Here is a 14992-nt window from a genome sequence, read left to right as displayed (position 1 = left end):
TTAATTCCCTTTCTTTTCTTTCTCCTCCTCTTTTCCGCTCCCTTCTTCTCCTTCTTTTACAATATTCTCCCCAAAAGAGGGAAAAGTTTGCGAAAACTCTTCCAAAGCTGGGAAAAGAGAGAGAGGAGGAGGAGAAAAGAAAGAGAGAAAGAAAGAAAGAGAAAAGAAGGAGGAGGAGGAGTAAAAGGAAAAGGAGGAGGAGGAAGAAGAAGAGGAGGAGGAGGAATTGGTTCCCAAGCCATTGGTCTGGCAGCCTCCAAGTGCGAAAGATGCATCACGGATTCGGAAGACTTTGAGAGCATTGTTTTGAAACTTTGGGAACTTTTGATTATTTTCTCCTACCTTTTTTGATCAATTCCTTTGATAACCAATAGCCGGATTTTTCCCCATCTTCCACTGTTTTGGATTATCTATTTTTTTGGACCTGAATTCCTTGGATCTTTGTTCTTTCCTCGGAGCGATTCTCATCCTTTCGGATGGTGGAAGACATTGTCCATCCAAGCACGTCGCCTTTCCTTCCCGTCTTCATTAATTCCATGGTAAGTCATCAGATTGAATTCCATTTTTGGAGAAGGCTTCGCTTGGCGAGTTGTTTTTTTCCTGACCCAAAAACTTGGGCAAAAACAATGGCTTGAAACGTCCTCAAAAGGCACAAGTACTGGAAATAGAAATAGAAGAAAACAACAGATATTAATAATCAATAATTAATAATCAATAATAATATTGATTGCTTTTGTGCTAGTTGAGGCAAACATTCTAAATAGATCAGAATGTGTTTTCCAAAAAGGCATTCGAATAGAAATAGAAGGAATGACCGATACTAATAATAATCAATAAATAATCAATAATAATCAATAATAGTATTGATGGCTTTTGTGCTAGTTGAGGCAAACATTCTAAATAGATCAGAATGTACTTTCCAAAAAGGCATCCGAATAGAAATAGAAGGAATGACCAATACTAATAATAATAAATACGGCAGATAATAATAATCAATAATTAATAGATACTAATAATAAATAATCAATAATAATATTGATTGCTTTTGTGCTAGTCGAGGCAAACGTTCCAAATATATCCGAATGTACTTTCCAAAGACATATCCAAATAGAAATAGAAGGAATGACCGATACTAATAATAATCAATAAATAATCAATAATAGTATTGATTGCTTTTGTGCTAGTTGAGGCAAACATTCTAAATAGATCAGAATGTACTTTCCAAAAAGGCATCCGAATAGAAATAGAAGGAATGACCAATACTAATAATAATAAATACGGCAGATAATAATAATCAATAATTAATAGATAATAATAATCAATAATAATATTGATTGCTTTTGTGCTAGTCGAGACAAACGTTCCAAATATATCCGAATGTACTTTCCAAAGACATATCCAAATAGAAATAGAAGGAATGACCGATACTAATAATAATCAATAAATAATAAATAATAATCAATAATAATATTGATTGCTTTTGTGCTAGTCAAGGCAAATATTTCAAATAGATCAGAATGTACTTTTCAAAAAGGCATCCGAATAGAAATAGAAGGAATGACCGATACTAATAATAATCAATAATTAATAATCAATAATAATATTGATTGCTTTTGTGCTAATCGAGGTAAACATTCCAAATATATCCGAATGTACTTTCCAAAGAAATATCTGAATAGAAATAGAAGGAATGACCAATAATAATAAATATGACAGATAATAATAATAATAATAATAATAAATAAATAGATAATAATATTGATTGCTTTTGTGCCAATTGAGGCAAACGTTCCAAATATATCCGAATGTACTTTCCAAAGAAATATCCGAATAGAAATAGAAGGAATGACCAATACTACTAATAATTAATAGTTAATAGATAATAATAATAAATAATCAATAATAATGTTGATTGCTTTTGTGCTAGTTGAGGCAAACATTCTAAATAGATCAGAATGTACTTTCCAAAAAGGCATCCGAATAGAAATAGAAGGAATTACCGGTACTAATAATAATCAATACAGCAGATAATAATAATCAATAGATAATAATAATAATCATCAATAATTAATAATATTAATATTGATTGCTTTTTGTGCTAGTTGAGGCAAACGTTCCAAATATATCTGAATGTACTTTCCAAATAAATATCCGAATAGAAATAGAAGGAATGACCAATACTAATAATAATCAATACAGAAGATAATAATAATCAATAGATAATAATAATAATAATAATAATAATAAATAATAATCAATAATAATATTGATTGCTTTTTGTGCTAGTTGAGGCAAACTTTCTAAATAGATCAGAATGTGCTTTCCAAAAAGGCATCCGAATAGAAATAGAAGGAATGACCAATAATAATAATAATCAATAATTAATAGATGATAATAATAAATAATCAATAATAATATTGATTGCTTTTGTGCTAGTCGAGGCAAATATTTCAAATAGATCAGAATGTACTTTCCAAAAAGGCATCTATAGAAATAGAAGGAATGACCGATAATAATAATAATAATAAATACGGCAGGTAATAATAATCAATAATTAATCAATCATAATAATCATAATAATCAAAAATAATATTGATTGCTTTTGTGCTAGTCAAGGCAATATTTCAAATAGATCAGAATGTACTTTCCAAAAAGGCATCTGAATAGAAATAGAAGAAATGACCGATAATAATAAATATGACAAATAATAATAATAATCAATAATTAATAATATTAATATTGATTGATTTTGTGCTAGTTGAAGCAAACATTCTAAATATATCAGAATGTGCTTTCCAAAAAGGCATTTGTATAGAAATAGGAGGAATGACTGATAATAATAATCAATACGACAGATAATAATAATCAATAATTAATAATATCAATAGTAATATTGATTGCTTTTGTGCTAGTTGAGGCAAATATTTCAAATATACCCGAACGTGCTTTCCAAAAAGGCATCCGATGTGCTCCGATTTGGAAGCTAAGGAGGGCCGGCCCTGGTTGGGACTTTGATGGGAGGGATCCTTTGCCTATTTATTAAGCCACCCCGAGTCCCTTCCGCGAGATGGGGGTGGGACACCAAAAAAAAGGTATTGTAAGTTTTTTGGGCTGTTTGGCCATGTCTCCGTAGCATTCTCTCCTGATGTTTCGCCTGCATCTATGGCCAGACAGCCCAGAAAACACACCACAACCCAGTGATTCCGGCCATGAAAGCCTTCGACAATACAAAAAAGTTGTTGTTATTATTATTATTAGTAGTAGTAGTAATGGGCTGTCACGAATGGATAGAGTCCTCTGTGCATGTGCAGAGTGCAGATCCATCCCAACTTCAAGCCAAAACATTGGTCCAAGGCGACCTTTCGCAACCGTGCTTTGAGGAGAGGAAAAAGCAAAATATTATAAACACACCTACAACAACAACAATAATAATGGAATATAATAATAATAATAATAATAATAATATAATAATAATAACATATTATATGATAGTCTTATATCATGTATCGATCATGAAATATTAATATAATAATATAACATTATTATATTATCATAGAATAATAATTATATCATCTGAACATGAGGAAAAATTTCCTGACTGTGAGAGCCGTTCAGCAGTGGAACTCTCTGCCCCGGAGCGTGGTGGAGGCTCCTTCTTTGGAAGCTTTTAAACAGAGGCTGGATGGCCATCTGTCGGGGGTGATTTGAATGCAATATTCCTGCTTCTTGGCAAAATGGGGTTGGACTGAATGGCCCATGAGGTCTCTTCCAACTCTTTGATTCTATGATTCTATATAATTATTTTGATAATATTCTAACAATATTATGATATTATAATAATATAACGATAATATTTTATCATATTATATTATAATATTGATAACGAAATGTTAATATAATATAATAATATAACATTATTATACTATCATATAATGATATTATACTAATAATGTTGATAATATTATAATAATAGAATGATATAATAATATAATGATAATATTATAATAATATAATAAAATGATAATAACATTATATATTTTATTATAATATCTATCTATCTATCTATCTGCATCTCTATCTATTTTCATATCTATCTATCTATTTGCATATCTATCTATATATTTATTTGCATATCTGTCTATCGATCTATCTGTATATCTATCTGCATATTTATCTATCTATCTGCATATGTATCTATCTGCATATCTATCTATCTATTTGCATATCTATCTATCTATCTATCTATCTGCCTGCATATCAATCAATCAATCTATCTATCCATCTGCCTGCATATCTATCTATCTATCTATCTATCTATCTATCTATCTATCTATCCATCTGCCTGCATATCTATCTATCTATCTATCTATCTATCTATCTATCTATCTATCTATCATCTATCTATCTATTTGACTGCATATCAATCAATAAATCTATCCATCCATCTGCCTGCATATCTATCTATCTATCTATCTATCTATCTATCTATCTATCTATCTATCCATCTGCCTGCATATCTATCTATCTATCTATCTATCTATCTATCTATCCATCTGCCTGCATATCTATCTATCTATCTATCTATCTATCTATCTATCTATCTATCTATCATCTATCTATCTATTTGCCTGCATATCAATCAATAAATCTATCTATCTATCCATCTGCCTGCATATCTATCTATCTATCTATCTATCTATCTATCTATCTGCATATCTATCTATCTATCTATCTATCTACCTACCTATCTATCTGCCTGCATATCTATCTATCTATCTATCTATCTATCTATCTATCTATCCATCCATCCATCTGCCTGCATATCTATCTATCATCTATCTATCTATATCTATATCTATCTATCTATCTATCTATCTATTTATCTATCTATCCATCTGCCTGCATATCTACCTATCTATCTATATGCCTGCATATCTATCTATATCTATCTATCTATCTATCTATCTATCTATCTATCTATCTATCTGCATATCAATCTATCTATCCATCCATCCTCTTCACCCACCAATTTGATTTCTTAAGCTATTGCCATCCTTGTACACCTGTATATTAAATTAAAGCACGGCACGTTGCATTAATTAATACAATTAAAATTAAATGAAAGCATGGGTAAATTAAAGCACGGCATGTGGATTTAAATCTATGTAAAGTGGTGTGAAATGCGTACATGGAAGGAACCCTGTCCAAGAGCGCCACCTGCTGTGTGGACTCCAACTCCCACCATTCCTAACAGCCGGTAGGTTGTTAGGAACGGTGGGAGTTGGAGTCCAAAACACCTGGAGGGAGGGCCGAAGTTAGCCCATGCCTTTGTCCTCTTGGAACTGGATACTTAAGTCAATCAAGGGATCATCTGCATACCCATGTTATAGGAGTCCAAGTCCAAAACACATGGAACACATCTTTCAGGAGTGCTTGGCATGGTGGAACCACACATCCCAATGTTTTTCTCCCATCTTTCTTTACCTCCCCAGTTGTAGGTCATTGTTGGAGCGGGACACAATGCTGGGCGTCCTGCTGGGGGTCCTCTCTGTCTCGGTGGTCCTCGGGGCGCCTCCGCCACCAATCAACAAGCTGGCCCTCTTCCCGGACAAGAGCGCCTGGTGCGAGGCCAAGAACATCACCCAGATCGTGGGGCACAGCGGCTGCGAGGCCAAGTCCATCCAGAACAGGTGCGAGGCCCAGCAGAACACCTACGGGGTGGTAGGAGGTCTCTCCAGGGAAATAGATGAGGTCCTCCAGCACGGCTCTATAGGGATAGAAAGCCTCTCTGGAATTGCTGTGTCCTCCAGCACTGCATCAGCATCATATCTATGGGGATTGAAGGCCCCTCGAAGAAGCACTAGGTCCTCCAGAATAGCTATCATCATCATTATCATAAATGGGGGTATTAGGCCTCTCTAAGAAGCACTAGGTTCTCCAGAATAGCTATCATCATCAATGAGGGTAGAAGGCTTCTCTTGGAATCCCTAGGTCCTCCAGCCCATCATCATAATCTTGAAGACCTCTCTAAATAGCGCTAGGTCCTCCAGAATAGCTATCATCATCATCATCATCATCATCATCATCAATGGGGGTAGAAGGCCTCTCTAAGAACCACTAGGTTCTCCAGAATAGCTATCATCATCAATGAGGTTAGAAGGCTTCTCTTGGAATCCCTAGGTCCTCCAGCCCATCATCATAATCTTGAAGACCTCTCTAAATAGCGCTAGGTCCTCCAGAATAGCTATCATCATCATCATCATCATCATCAATGGGGGTAGAAGGCTTTTCTTGGAATCCCTAGGTCCTCCAGCTCATCGTCATCATATCTATGGGGATTGAAGGCCCCTCTAAGAAGCACTAGGTCTTCCAGAATAGCTATCGTCATTATCATCAATGGGGGTAGAAGGCTTTTCTTGGAATCCCTAGGTCCTCCAGCCCATCATCTCATATCTATGGGGATTGAAGACCTCCCAAAGAAGCACTAGGTCCTCCAGAATAGCTATCATCATCACCATCATCAATGGGGGTAGAAGGCTTTTCTTGGAATCCCTAGGTCCTCCAGCCCATTGTCATCATATCTATGGGGATTGAAGGCCCCTCTAAGAAGCACTAGGTCCTCCAGAATAGCTATCATCATCAATGAGGGTAGAAGGCTTCTCTTGGTATCCCTAGGTCCTCCAGCCCATCATCATCATCTTGAAGGCCTTTCTAAGTAGTGCTAGGTCCTCCAGAATAGCTATCATCATCATCATCATCATCATCATCATCACTGGGGGTAGGCTTTTCTTGGAATCCCTAGGTCCTCCAGCCCATCATCATTAAATCTATGGGGATTGAAGGCCCCTCTAAGAAGCACTAGGTCCTCCAGAATAGCTATCATCATCATCAATGAGGGTAGAAGGCTTCGCTTGGAATCCCTAGGTCCTCCAACCCATCATCATATCTATGGGGATTGAAGACCTCTCAAAGAAGCACTGGGTCCCCCAGATTAGCTATCATCATCATCAATGAGGGTAGAAGGCTTCTCTTGGAATCCCTAGGTCCTCCAACCCATCATCATATCTTTGGGGATTGAAGGCCCTTCTAAGTTGTGCTAGGTTCTCCAGAATAGCTATCATCATCATCATCATCAGTAGTAGTAGTATGAGTATTATCATACCACAGCTATGTGGATAGAAGATCTCTGTGAGACTTGCTAGGTCCTCCAATACAACTCTGTGCTGATGGAATGCCTCTCTTGGGATCCCTAGGTCCTCCAGTACAGTTGCATTGTTGTTGTTGTTGTTGTGATGATGATGATGATATCCCATTCCCTCCACAGGGCCTGCCTGGGCCAATGCTTCAGCTACAGCGTCCCCAACACCTTCCCGCAGTCCACCGAGTCACTGGTCCATTGCGACTCCTGCATGCCGGCCCAGTCCCTCTGGGAAATTGTGAGTGGTTCCTCCTTTCCAGGGACATGGGGGTTGGGAGGCATATGTGGGGTTGGGATTCATTGGGGATCGCAACGAGGGGAAGTCCAAAACTGTGTGGGGAATACACAAAAGCGAGTTCCTGGAATAGAGTGGCTTCCTCATCCGGCCTCTCCATTCCATCGGCACCCATCACTGCTCCCTCCGACCGTTCACCTACTTTCCTTCCTCGCAGGTGACGCTGGACTGTCCATCCAACGAGGAGATCCCCCGAGTGGACAAGCTGGTGGAGAAGATCCTCCATTGCAGCTGCCAGGCCTGTGGCAAGGAGCAGAGCCAAGAAGGGGCCCTCTTCAATGTCTACCTGAATCCCGATGACAACCTGCCCGCCGAGAACCCCAATCCGCACCCGTACGGCGGTCATCATCACAACAACCACCACCCTTCGGAGGAGGCCTCCAACCACCACCACCAGCGCCATCACGATGAGGAGACCACTGACTGACTCTCTAACACTCGCCCTCCGATCCCGGGGTTTTCTAGGACTTCTGATCATACATTGTTTTGAGAATTGCGAGACTCTGCAGTCTGCCATATCTAACTAGGAAGTATGAGACTCTTATTTATCCCACCTTCAATTGAGTACCGGCTCTCCAATCCCTGGGATTTTTTTTATAGGAATTCTGGGACTCCTTGTTTTAGGATTCTGGGTCATCTTCCACCAGTTCGAAAATTACGATCCACCGCAGTTTGTTTTTGATGTATACAACCGGGAAGTACGAGACTCCTATTTATCCTATCTCCTCCACGAATTGGGTGCTGACTCTCCAATCCCTAAAGATTCTGGGACTCCCAATTTGGAGATTCTGGGAATCCTAATTTGGAGATTCCGGGACTTCTTCTCTCCCGTTATTCTGAAAATTACGAGACCCCGCAGTTTGCTTTAACTGGATCCAACTGGGAAGTACCAAACTCATCATTAATGATCCCGTCTTCTCAATTAATAGAGTGGCAGACCTTCAATCCCAGGGGATTCTGGGACGTCTCATGCTGGGATAATGGGAATTCTTATCCTCCGCTATTTTGTAGATATGGAGAAAATCACATTGCCTTTGCCGCATCCAATTGGGAAGCCAAGACAACCCTTGATCCCAACTTCTCAGTGCTGAACCTCTGATCCCAAAGGATTCTGGGACTTCTTCTCTTGGGAGTTTTGGGACTTCTTCTCTTATGCCGTTTTCTAGATGTCAAACAAGGCAAAAATTACGGGTGCTTTGTTTTGGATGCATCACAGAGGGAAGCACAAGACTCACTTCTATTTGTATCTTCCCAGTTACTATACTGGGTGAACTGGGGGAGAACTGAAGGGCTTAAGGGAGGGATATATTCCAAAATGAAGTCTTGACTGAGTCTCATTGGCTGGGGTAGACTTCTCAAAATCCCAAAGGCTCTGCAAAGCAAACTGAAGAGAGAAATAAATAAATATCAGAAAAATACTACAGTAGAGTCTCACTTATCCGACCTTCGCTTATCCGACATTCCATCTCTCTTCTTCCGTATCCAGGCATTTGCTGCTGGGCCTCTCCGGCCCCGGGGTGTTGCCTTGCCTTAACTCTTTGAGTCCCTGTTGTTAGTATTCTAGGCGTCTAGCACCAAGTTGGACGGGTAACAGCCGGAGACTCCGTATTATCCGACATTTTCGCTTATCCGACGTTCTGCCGGCCCAGTTTATGTCGGATCGGCGAGACTCTACTGTACGTCCACAAAGGATGGAGCACTTAACGGCAATCTCTATGGGACCCATCCAGGGAAATGCGACGGGATGGAGTTCAAATAGGTTTTGTAGTTTCTTAAAGGAGGCTTTTCTTTGGTTTTCTGAATCGAAAATACCCATAGAAATTATCACTAGTTTGTTTTGATTTTTTTCCCCCTCCAGATTCACAAAAGCTATTAGTTTCACCTTTGTAGTTAAATAAATTAGATTTTAAACTCTGTGACGGTGGTCATTCCTTTTGGGTTCGTCAGGAAATAAATAAATATACATATATACACACTTTAATTAGGCGATCCCTCGTAGCCCAAGGATGATGGTCCTCCAAGTGCAGTGTCTTGGCGGTGGGTCCGTAGGTGGCTGTGGAGCCCTCATCTTGATCCGCATGTTCTCCCGTAGTGAGGATACATACAGAGGCGGCTCAACCATTATGCAAAGTAAGCATTCGCAGTATAGTTGATTTTGCCCAGGGGCGCTCTTGAGGCGCTCTTGGGGGAAAATAGACCTTGACATATGTGAGTTGTAGTTACTGGGATGTATAGTTCACCTACAGTCAAAGAGCATTCTGAACTCCAGCAGTGATGGAATTGAACCAAATATGGCACACAAACAGTGATTGATTGGGGGGAGGCGCCAAAATACTGTTTGCTTACCGTTGAAAATTACCTAGGGCCGCCTCTGGATACATACATACATATATACATATATATATATATACACACACACACACACACATATATATATAATAGGAAACATGATACTGTATGATGTTGGAGACCGGGGTTCGAATCCCCCTTTCGGCTATGAAACCCACTGGTTGAGTCGGACTCCATTAAAACCCATTAAATGTGATGCTTTCCCCTCCATGGCCAGTAGGTGGTGGTATGATACTTCCTCAATGTCCATGTATACATACTATATATACATACATATACATATATATATATACACACATACATATACAAACACACACATATATACATACACACATATATACATATGTGTGTGTAGATCTTTTGATGTCCTTGTTCATATCTGCACCCTTCCTTTATGTCCATATCTATATTTTTCATTGTTTGATGTCTTTGCACATGCATGTACACACATACACACACATATAATCATCTTGGATGCCCTTGTTCATATCTTCATCCTTCTTCAATGTCCATGTATTTATATTTCTCATTCTTCGATGCCTTTGTACATATATATGTGTGTGTGTGTGTGTGCATAATATACATACACATACGTGTGTGTATATATCTTCTGATGCTCTTGTTCATATCTCCACCCTTCCTTTATGTCCATATATTTCTCATTGTTTGATGTCTTTGCATGCGCACACACACATACATGTATCACTTGCGATGCCCTTGTTCATATCTTCATCCTTCCTCAATGTCCATGTTCATCTATTTCTCATTGTTTGATGTCTTTGCGTGCGCACATGCACACATACATGTATCACTTGGGGTGCCCTTGTTCATATCTTCATCCTTCCTCAATGTCCATGTCCATATATTTCGCATTCTTTGATGCCTTTGCGTGCACACACACACATATATGTACATGTATCACTTGGGATGCCCTTGTTCATATCTTCCTCAATGTCCATGTCCATATATTTCACATTCTTTGATGCCTTTGCATGCACACACACATATATGTACATTTATCACTTGGGATGCCCTTGTTCATATCTTCCTCAATGTCCATGTCCATATATTTCGCATCCTTTGATGCCTTTACATGCACGCACATGCATATTTGTACATGTATCACTTGAGATGCCTTTGTTCATATCTTCATCCGTCCTCAATGTCAATGTCCATATATTTCGCATTCTTTGATGCCTTTGCGTGCACACACACACATATATGTACATGTATCACTTGGGATGCCCTTGTTCATATCTTCCTCAATGTCCATGTCCATATATTTCACATTCTTTGATGCCTTTGCATGCACACACACATATATGTACATTTATCACTTGGGATGCCCTTGTTCATATCTTCCTCAATGTCCATGTCCATATATTTCGCATTCTTTGATGCCTCTGCGTGCACACACACACACATATATGTACATGTATCACTTGGGATGCCCTTGTTCATATCTTCATCCTTTCTCAATGTCCATGTCCATATATTTCACATTCTTTGATACCTTTGCGTGCACACACACACACATATATGTACATGTATCACTTGGGATACCCTTGTTCATATCTTCATCCTTCCTCAATGTCCATGTCCATATATTTCGCATTCTGTGATGCCTTTGTGTGCACACACATATACATATATGTACATGTATCACTTGGGATGCCCTTGTTCATACCGTCCTCCTTCCTCGACGTCCATGCACATGGCATCTACCATTCTTTGATGCCCTTGTACATATTTTTGTATCATTCTTGCACGTCTATTCGTCCTTCTTCGATGGCCAGCTTATCATTCTTTCTTCCGCCGTACTTTTCGGACAGATGCAGCGCATCGTGCGCCGTGCTGCCTTTCAGATGAAGGGTAAACAGAGAGCGGCTGGGATGCGTTTGAATGCCCATCGTCCACCGGAACCACTGCTTCCCCCACCAACGCAACACACGCTCCGGCAGCATGATGTCGCTCCCAAGAACACCAGCTGCCCCTTTTGTACCAAAGACGAGAGAGAAGAGGAGGAGGAGAAAGAAAGGAACGAAGGAAGGAAGGAAGGACGGGAAAATCCTTCAAGCCGGCACTTTCTGGGGAGATGCAGGAGAGGCGAGAGAGAGCACAGCAGGAAGGAGGCCGGCTGCATTTTCGGCATTTTGGTCTCATTCTCTTCCTGGCTTCGGATGTGATTGATGGAGCTCGGCAAGGGGAAGATGGAGCCACAGTTCGATTAGGAAGCGGAGGGCTCAAAGAAGTGATGCTCACTCACCTGGCTCTGGCATCAGAGTGAATTGGAATCGTCTTCCGAACCTGATTCGACTCCATCATTTGGGTTCCTACATTATCAATGGAAGGAGGATTCAGGAACACATCCTGTGTCGTCCACATCATCCAACCATCACCTGTCTCTGACGTTGGGGTGAACCTGTGAACACTTGGACCCTCTTTGACTCCACAGTTTGGGTCCTCGAATGTGGAGTATTTAGATCCAACTGAAGGAGGGAGGAGATAACCAGAACCATCAACGGAAGGAGGATTTGGGTTCCAACCGAAGTAGGGAGGAGATAACCAGAACCCTCGACAGAAGGAGGATTTGGTTTCCAACCAAAGCGTGGAGGAGATAACCAGAACCCTCGACAGAAGGAGGATTTGGGTTCCAACCAAAGTGGGGAGGAGATAACCAGAACCCTCGACGGAAGGAAGATTTGGTTCCCAACCAAAGTGAGGAGGAGATAACCAGAACCTTCGACGGAAGGAGGATTTGGTTTCCAACCAAAGTGGGGAGGAGATAACCAGAACCCTTGACGGAAGGAGGATTTGGGTTCCAACCAAATCGTGGAGGAGATAACCAGAACCCTTGACGGAAGGAGGATTTGGGTTCCAACCAAATTGTGGAGGAGATAACCAGAACCCTCGACAGAAGGAGGATTTAGGTTCCAACCAAAGTGGGGAGGAGATAACCAGAACCCTCAACGGAAGGATTTGGGTTCCAACCAAAGTGTGGAGGAGATAACCAGAACCTTGGACGGAAGGAGGATTTGGGTTCCAACCAAAGTGAGGAGGAGATAACCAGAACCCTCGACGGAAGGAGGATTTGGGGTCCAACCAAATTGGAAAGGAGATAACCAAGGTACCTTGGTGGCCCACCTTATTTGAGGGTCACCTCTCCAATGAATACTTGGACTTGATTCGACTCTGTAAATGGCTTTCCAACTTCTCGACGGAAGGACAACAGCTTTCCACATCAACACACACAGGCATTACATCTCCAGTAATGGTCCCCTCGCTCCAGTGCCCTGGTGGCCCACCTTAGTCAACCTTTCCTGGTGTTCACCTGGTTCTGGTGTCATTTGGTGAGCATTTGGACCTGACCTGACTCCTTAATTCAGGTTTCCAACTCCTTGATAGAAGAAGAATGTGGGCACAACCAAAATGGGAACAATGGACCATCCTTGCTCATGCCTTGGTTGCCCACCTTAGTTAACCTCTTCTGATGTTCACCTGGCTTTGGGATCGTTTGGTGAGCATTTGGACCCTATCTGACTCCTTAATTTAGATTTCCAACTCTTTGATAAAAGACAATTGTGGGCACGACCAAAATGAGTAGAGAACAATGGACCACCCTTGGTCACCAGCCCTATCCCTTGATGGTCACCTACGCTTCCTTGGTTGCCTGCCATATATCTGACTTGATCCTAGTGCCAGTGTTGGGGTGAATAGGATAGTCCTTGTATCAGGACACAACTTCATCTTTGACATCCCAATTACTCAATGGAAGGAGAATTTGGGCATAGGATAACCAAGTGTCCTTGGTTGCCCACTTCATTCAGGCTTGGTTGCCCACCTCACCCGATGGCCATCTGAGTAGGGTGTCAGGGCGAATCAGTGAGAGCTTGGAGCTCCTTGATTTGGGTTGCTAACTCCTCAATGGAAGGAGAATCTGGGTGCAACCAAAGTGGGCAGAGGATAACCAACCATTCTTGGTTGCCCATCTTATTTGGTCTTGGTTGCCCACCTTGTCCCACCTCACCCAATGGCCATTTAACTCCAATGTTGTGGTGAATTGATGCACATTTGGACCTGATACTTTGGGTCCCCAATGTCTCAATGGAAGAAGGCTCTGGAGCATGACAAAAGCAGACAGAGAAGAACCCATAATCCTTGGCTGCCCACCTTATCTCGCCTCATCCTCCAACAGTACCTAGGTCTGGGGTTGGGGTGAATCGGTGAGCATTTGGACTTGATCTGACTCCACAACAGAAGTCTGCAGCCTTGGTTGCCCACCTTATCCATCCCTGGTTGCCATCTTATCCTGCCTTCTCCTATGGCCATCTAGCTCCAGCGTCAAGGTGAACAGGTGAACGCTTGGGCCAGACATCTCCAATAATTTGGGTTGAGCACTTGGACATGACTAGATTTCTCCATTATTTAGGTTCTCAACTTCTTGATGGAAGGAGAATGTGGGCACAGGATACCTGACCATCATTTGTGGCATCCTACTCCTATGGGCACCTAGCTCCAGCATCAAGGCGAACAAGTGAGCACTTAGGCCAGACTTGGCTCCGTCGCGTGGGCTCGTGCCTCCTAGATGGAAGGGGACCTTGGCCGTGGCAACGCCAGCCTGGTGGGCGAGCGGGCGGCCCCTTTCCCGGGCGGCAACGCCTGGGTGGCGGCCTTCCTCAGCTTCGTGATCCTGCTGACCATGGTGGGCAACTCCTCCCTGATCCTGCTCATCTTCACCCAGCGCTCACTGCGCAACACCTCCAACTACTTCCTGGTCTCGCTCTTCATGTCGGACCTGCTGGTGGGCTCGGTGGTGATGCCGCCGGCCATGCTGAACCGCCTCTACGGCCGCTGGGTGCTGGAGGGGGCCTTCTGCTCCGTCTGGTTCTCCTTCGACGTCATGTCCACCAGCGCCTCCATCCTCAACCTCTGCGTCATCAGCCTCGACCGCTACCTCCTCATCATCTCCCCGCTCAAGTACAAGCTCCGCATGACCTCCGGGCGGGCCGTGATCCTCATCCTGGCCACCTGGACCCTGGCCGCCTTGGTCTCCTTCCTGCCCATCAAGATGGGGTGGCACAAGATGGAGTTCGACTTCTGGATGTCGGGGAACGCCACTGCTCTGGATGAAGAGGAGGAGGACGAATGCC

General features: G+C 41.8%; 2 protein-coding genes across 2 annotated transcripts in view; both read left to right on the top strand.

Annotated features, from left to right (window-relative positions):
• The first annotated feature begins 457 nt into the window (after positions 1 to 457).
• NBL1 (NBL1, DAN family BMP antagonist) lies at positions 458 to 9409 on the top strand. Its single transcript, XM_060758824.2, has 4 exons — positions 458 to 539; positions 5493 to 5690; positions 7325 to 7436; positions 7651 to 9409. The coding sequence occupies exons 2-4, from the start codon at positions 5521 to 5523 to the stop codon at positions 7918 to 7920; spliced, it is 552 nt and encodes a 183-aa protein (XP_060614807.1). The 5' UTR covers positions 458 to 539; positions 5493 to 5520; the 3' UTR covers positions 7921 to 9409.
• A 1983-nt stretch (positions 9410 to 11392) lies between these two features.
• Positions 11393 to 14992, top strand: part of HTR6 (5-hydroxytryptamine receptor 6) — a 10206-nt gene continuing 6606 nt past the window's right edge. The window contains exon 1 of the mRNA XM_060758826.2: positions 11393 to 14992. This exon is cut by the window's right edge and continues 179 nt beyond it. Coding sequence (XP_060614809.2) covers positions 14428 to 14992 — 565 coding nt within the window. The 5' untranslated portion in view covers positions 11393 to 14427.

The sequence above is a fragment of the Anolis sagrei genome, chromosome 13, assembly GCF_037176765.1.
Source record: "Anolis sagrei isolate rAnoSag1 chromosome 13, rAnoSag1.mat, whole genome shotgun sequence".
NCBI classification, from domain to species: Eukaryota; Metazoa; Chordata; class Lepidosauria; order Squamata; family Dactyloidae; genus Anolis; species Anolis sagrei.
The sequence above is the reverse complement of the archived record's forward strand: the minus strand, read 5'-3'. Positions and strand labels throughout refer to the sequence as shown.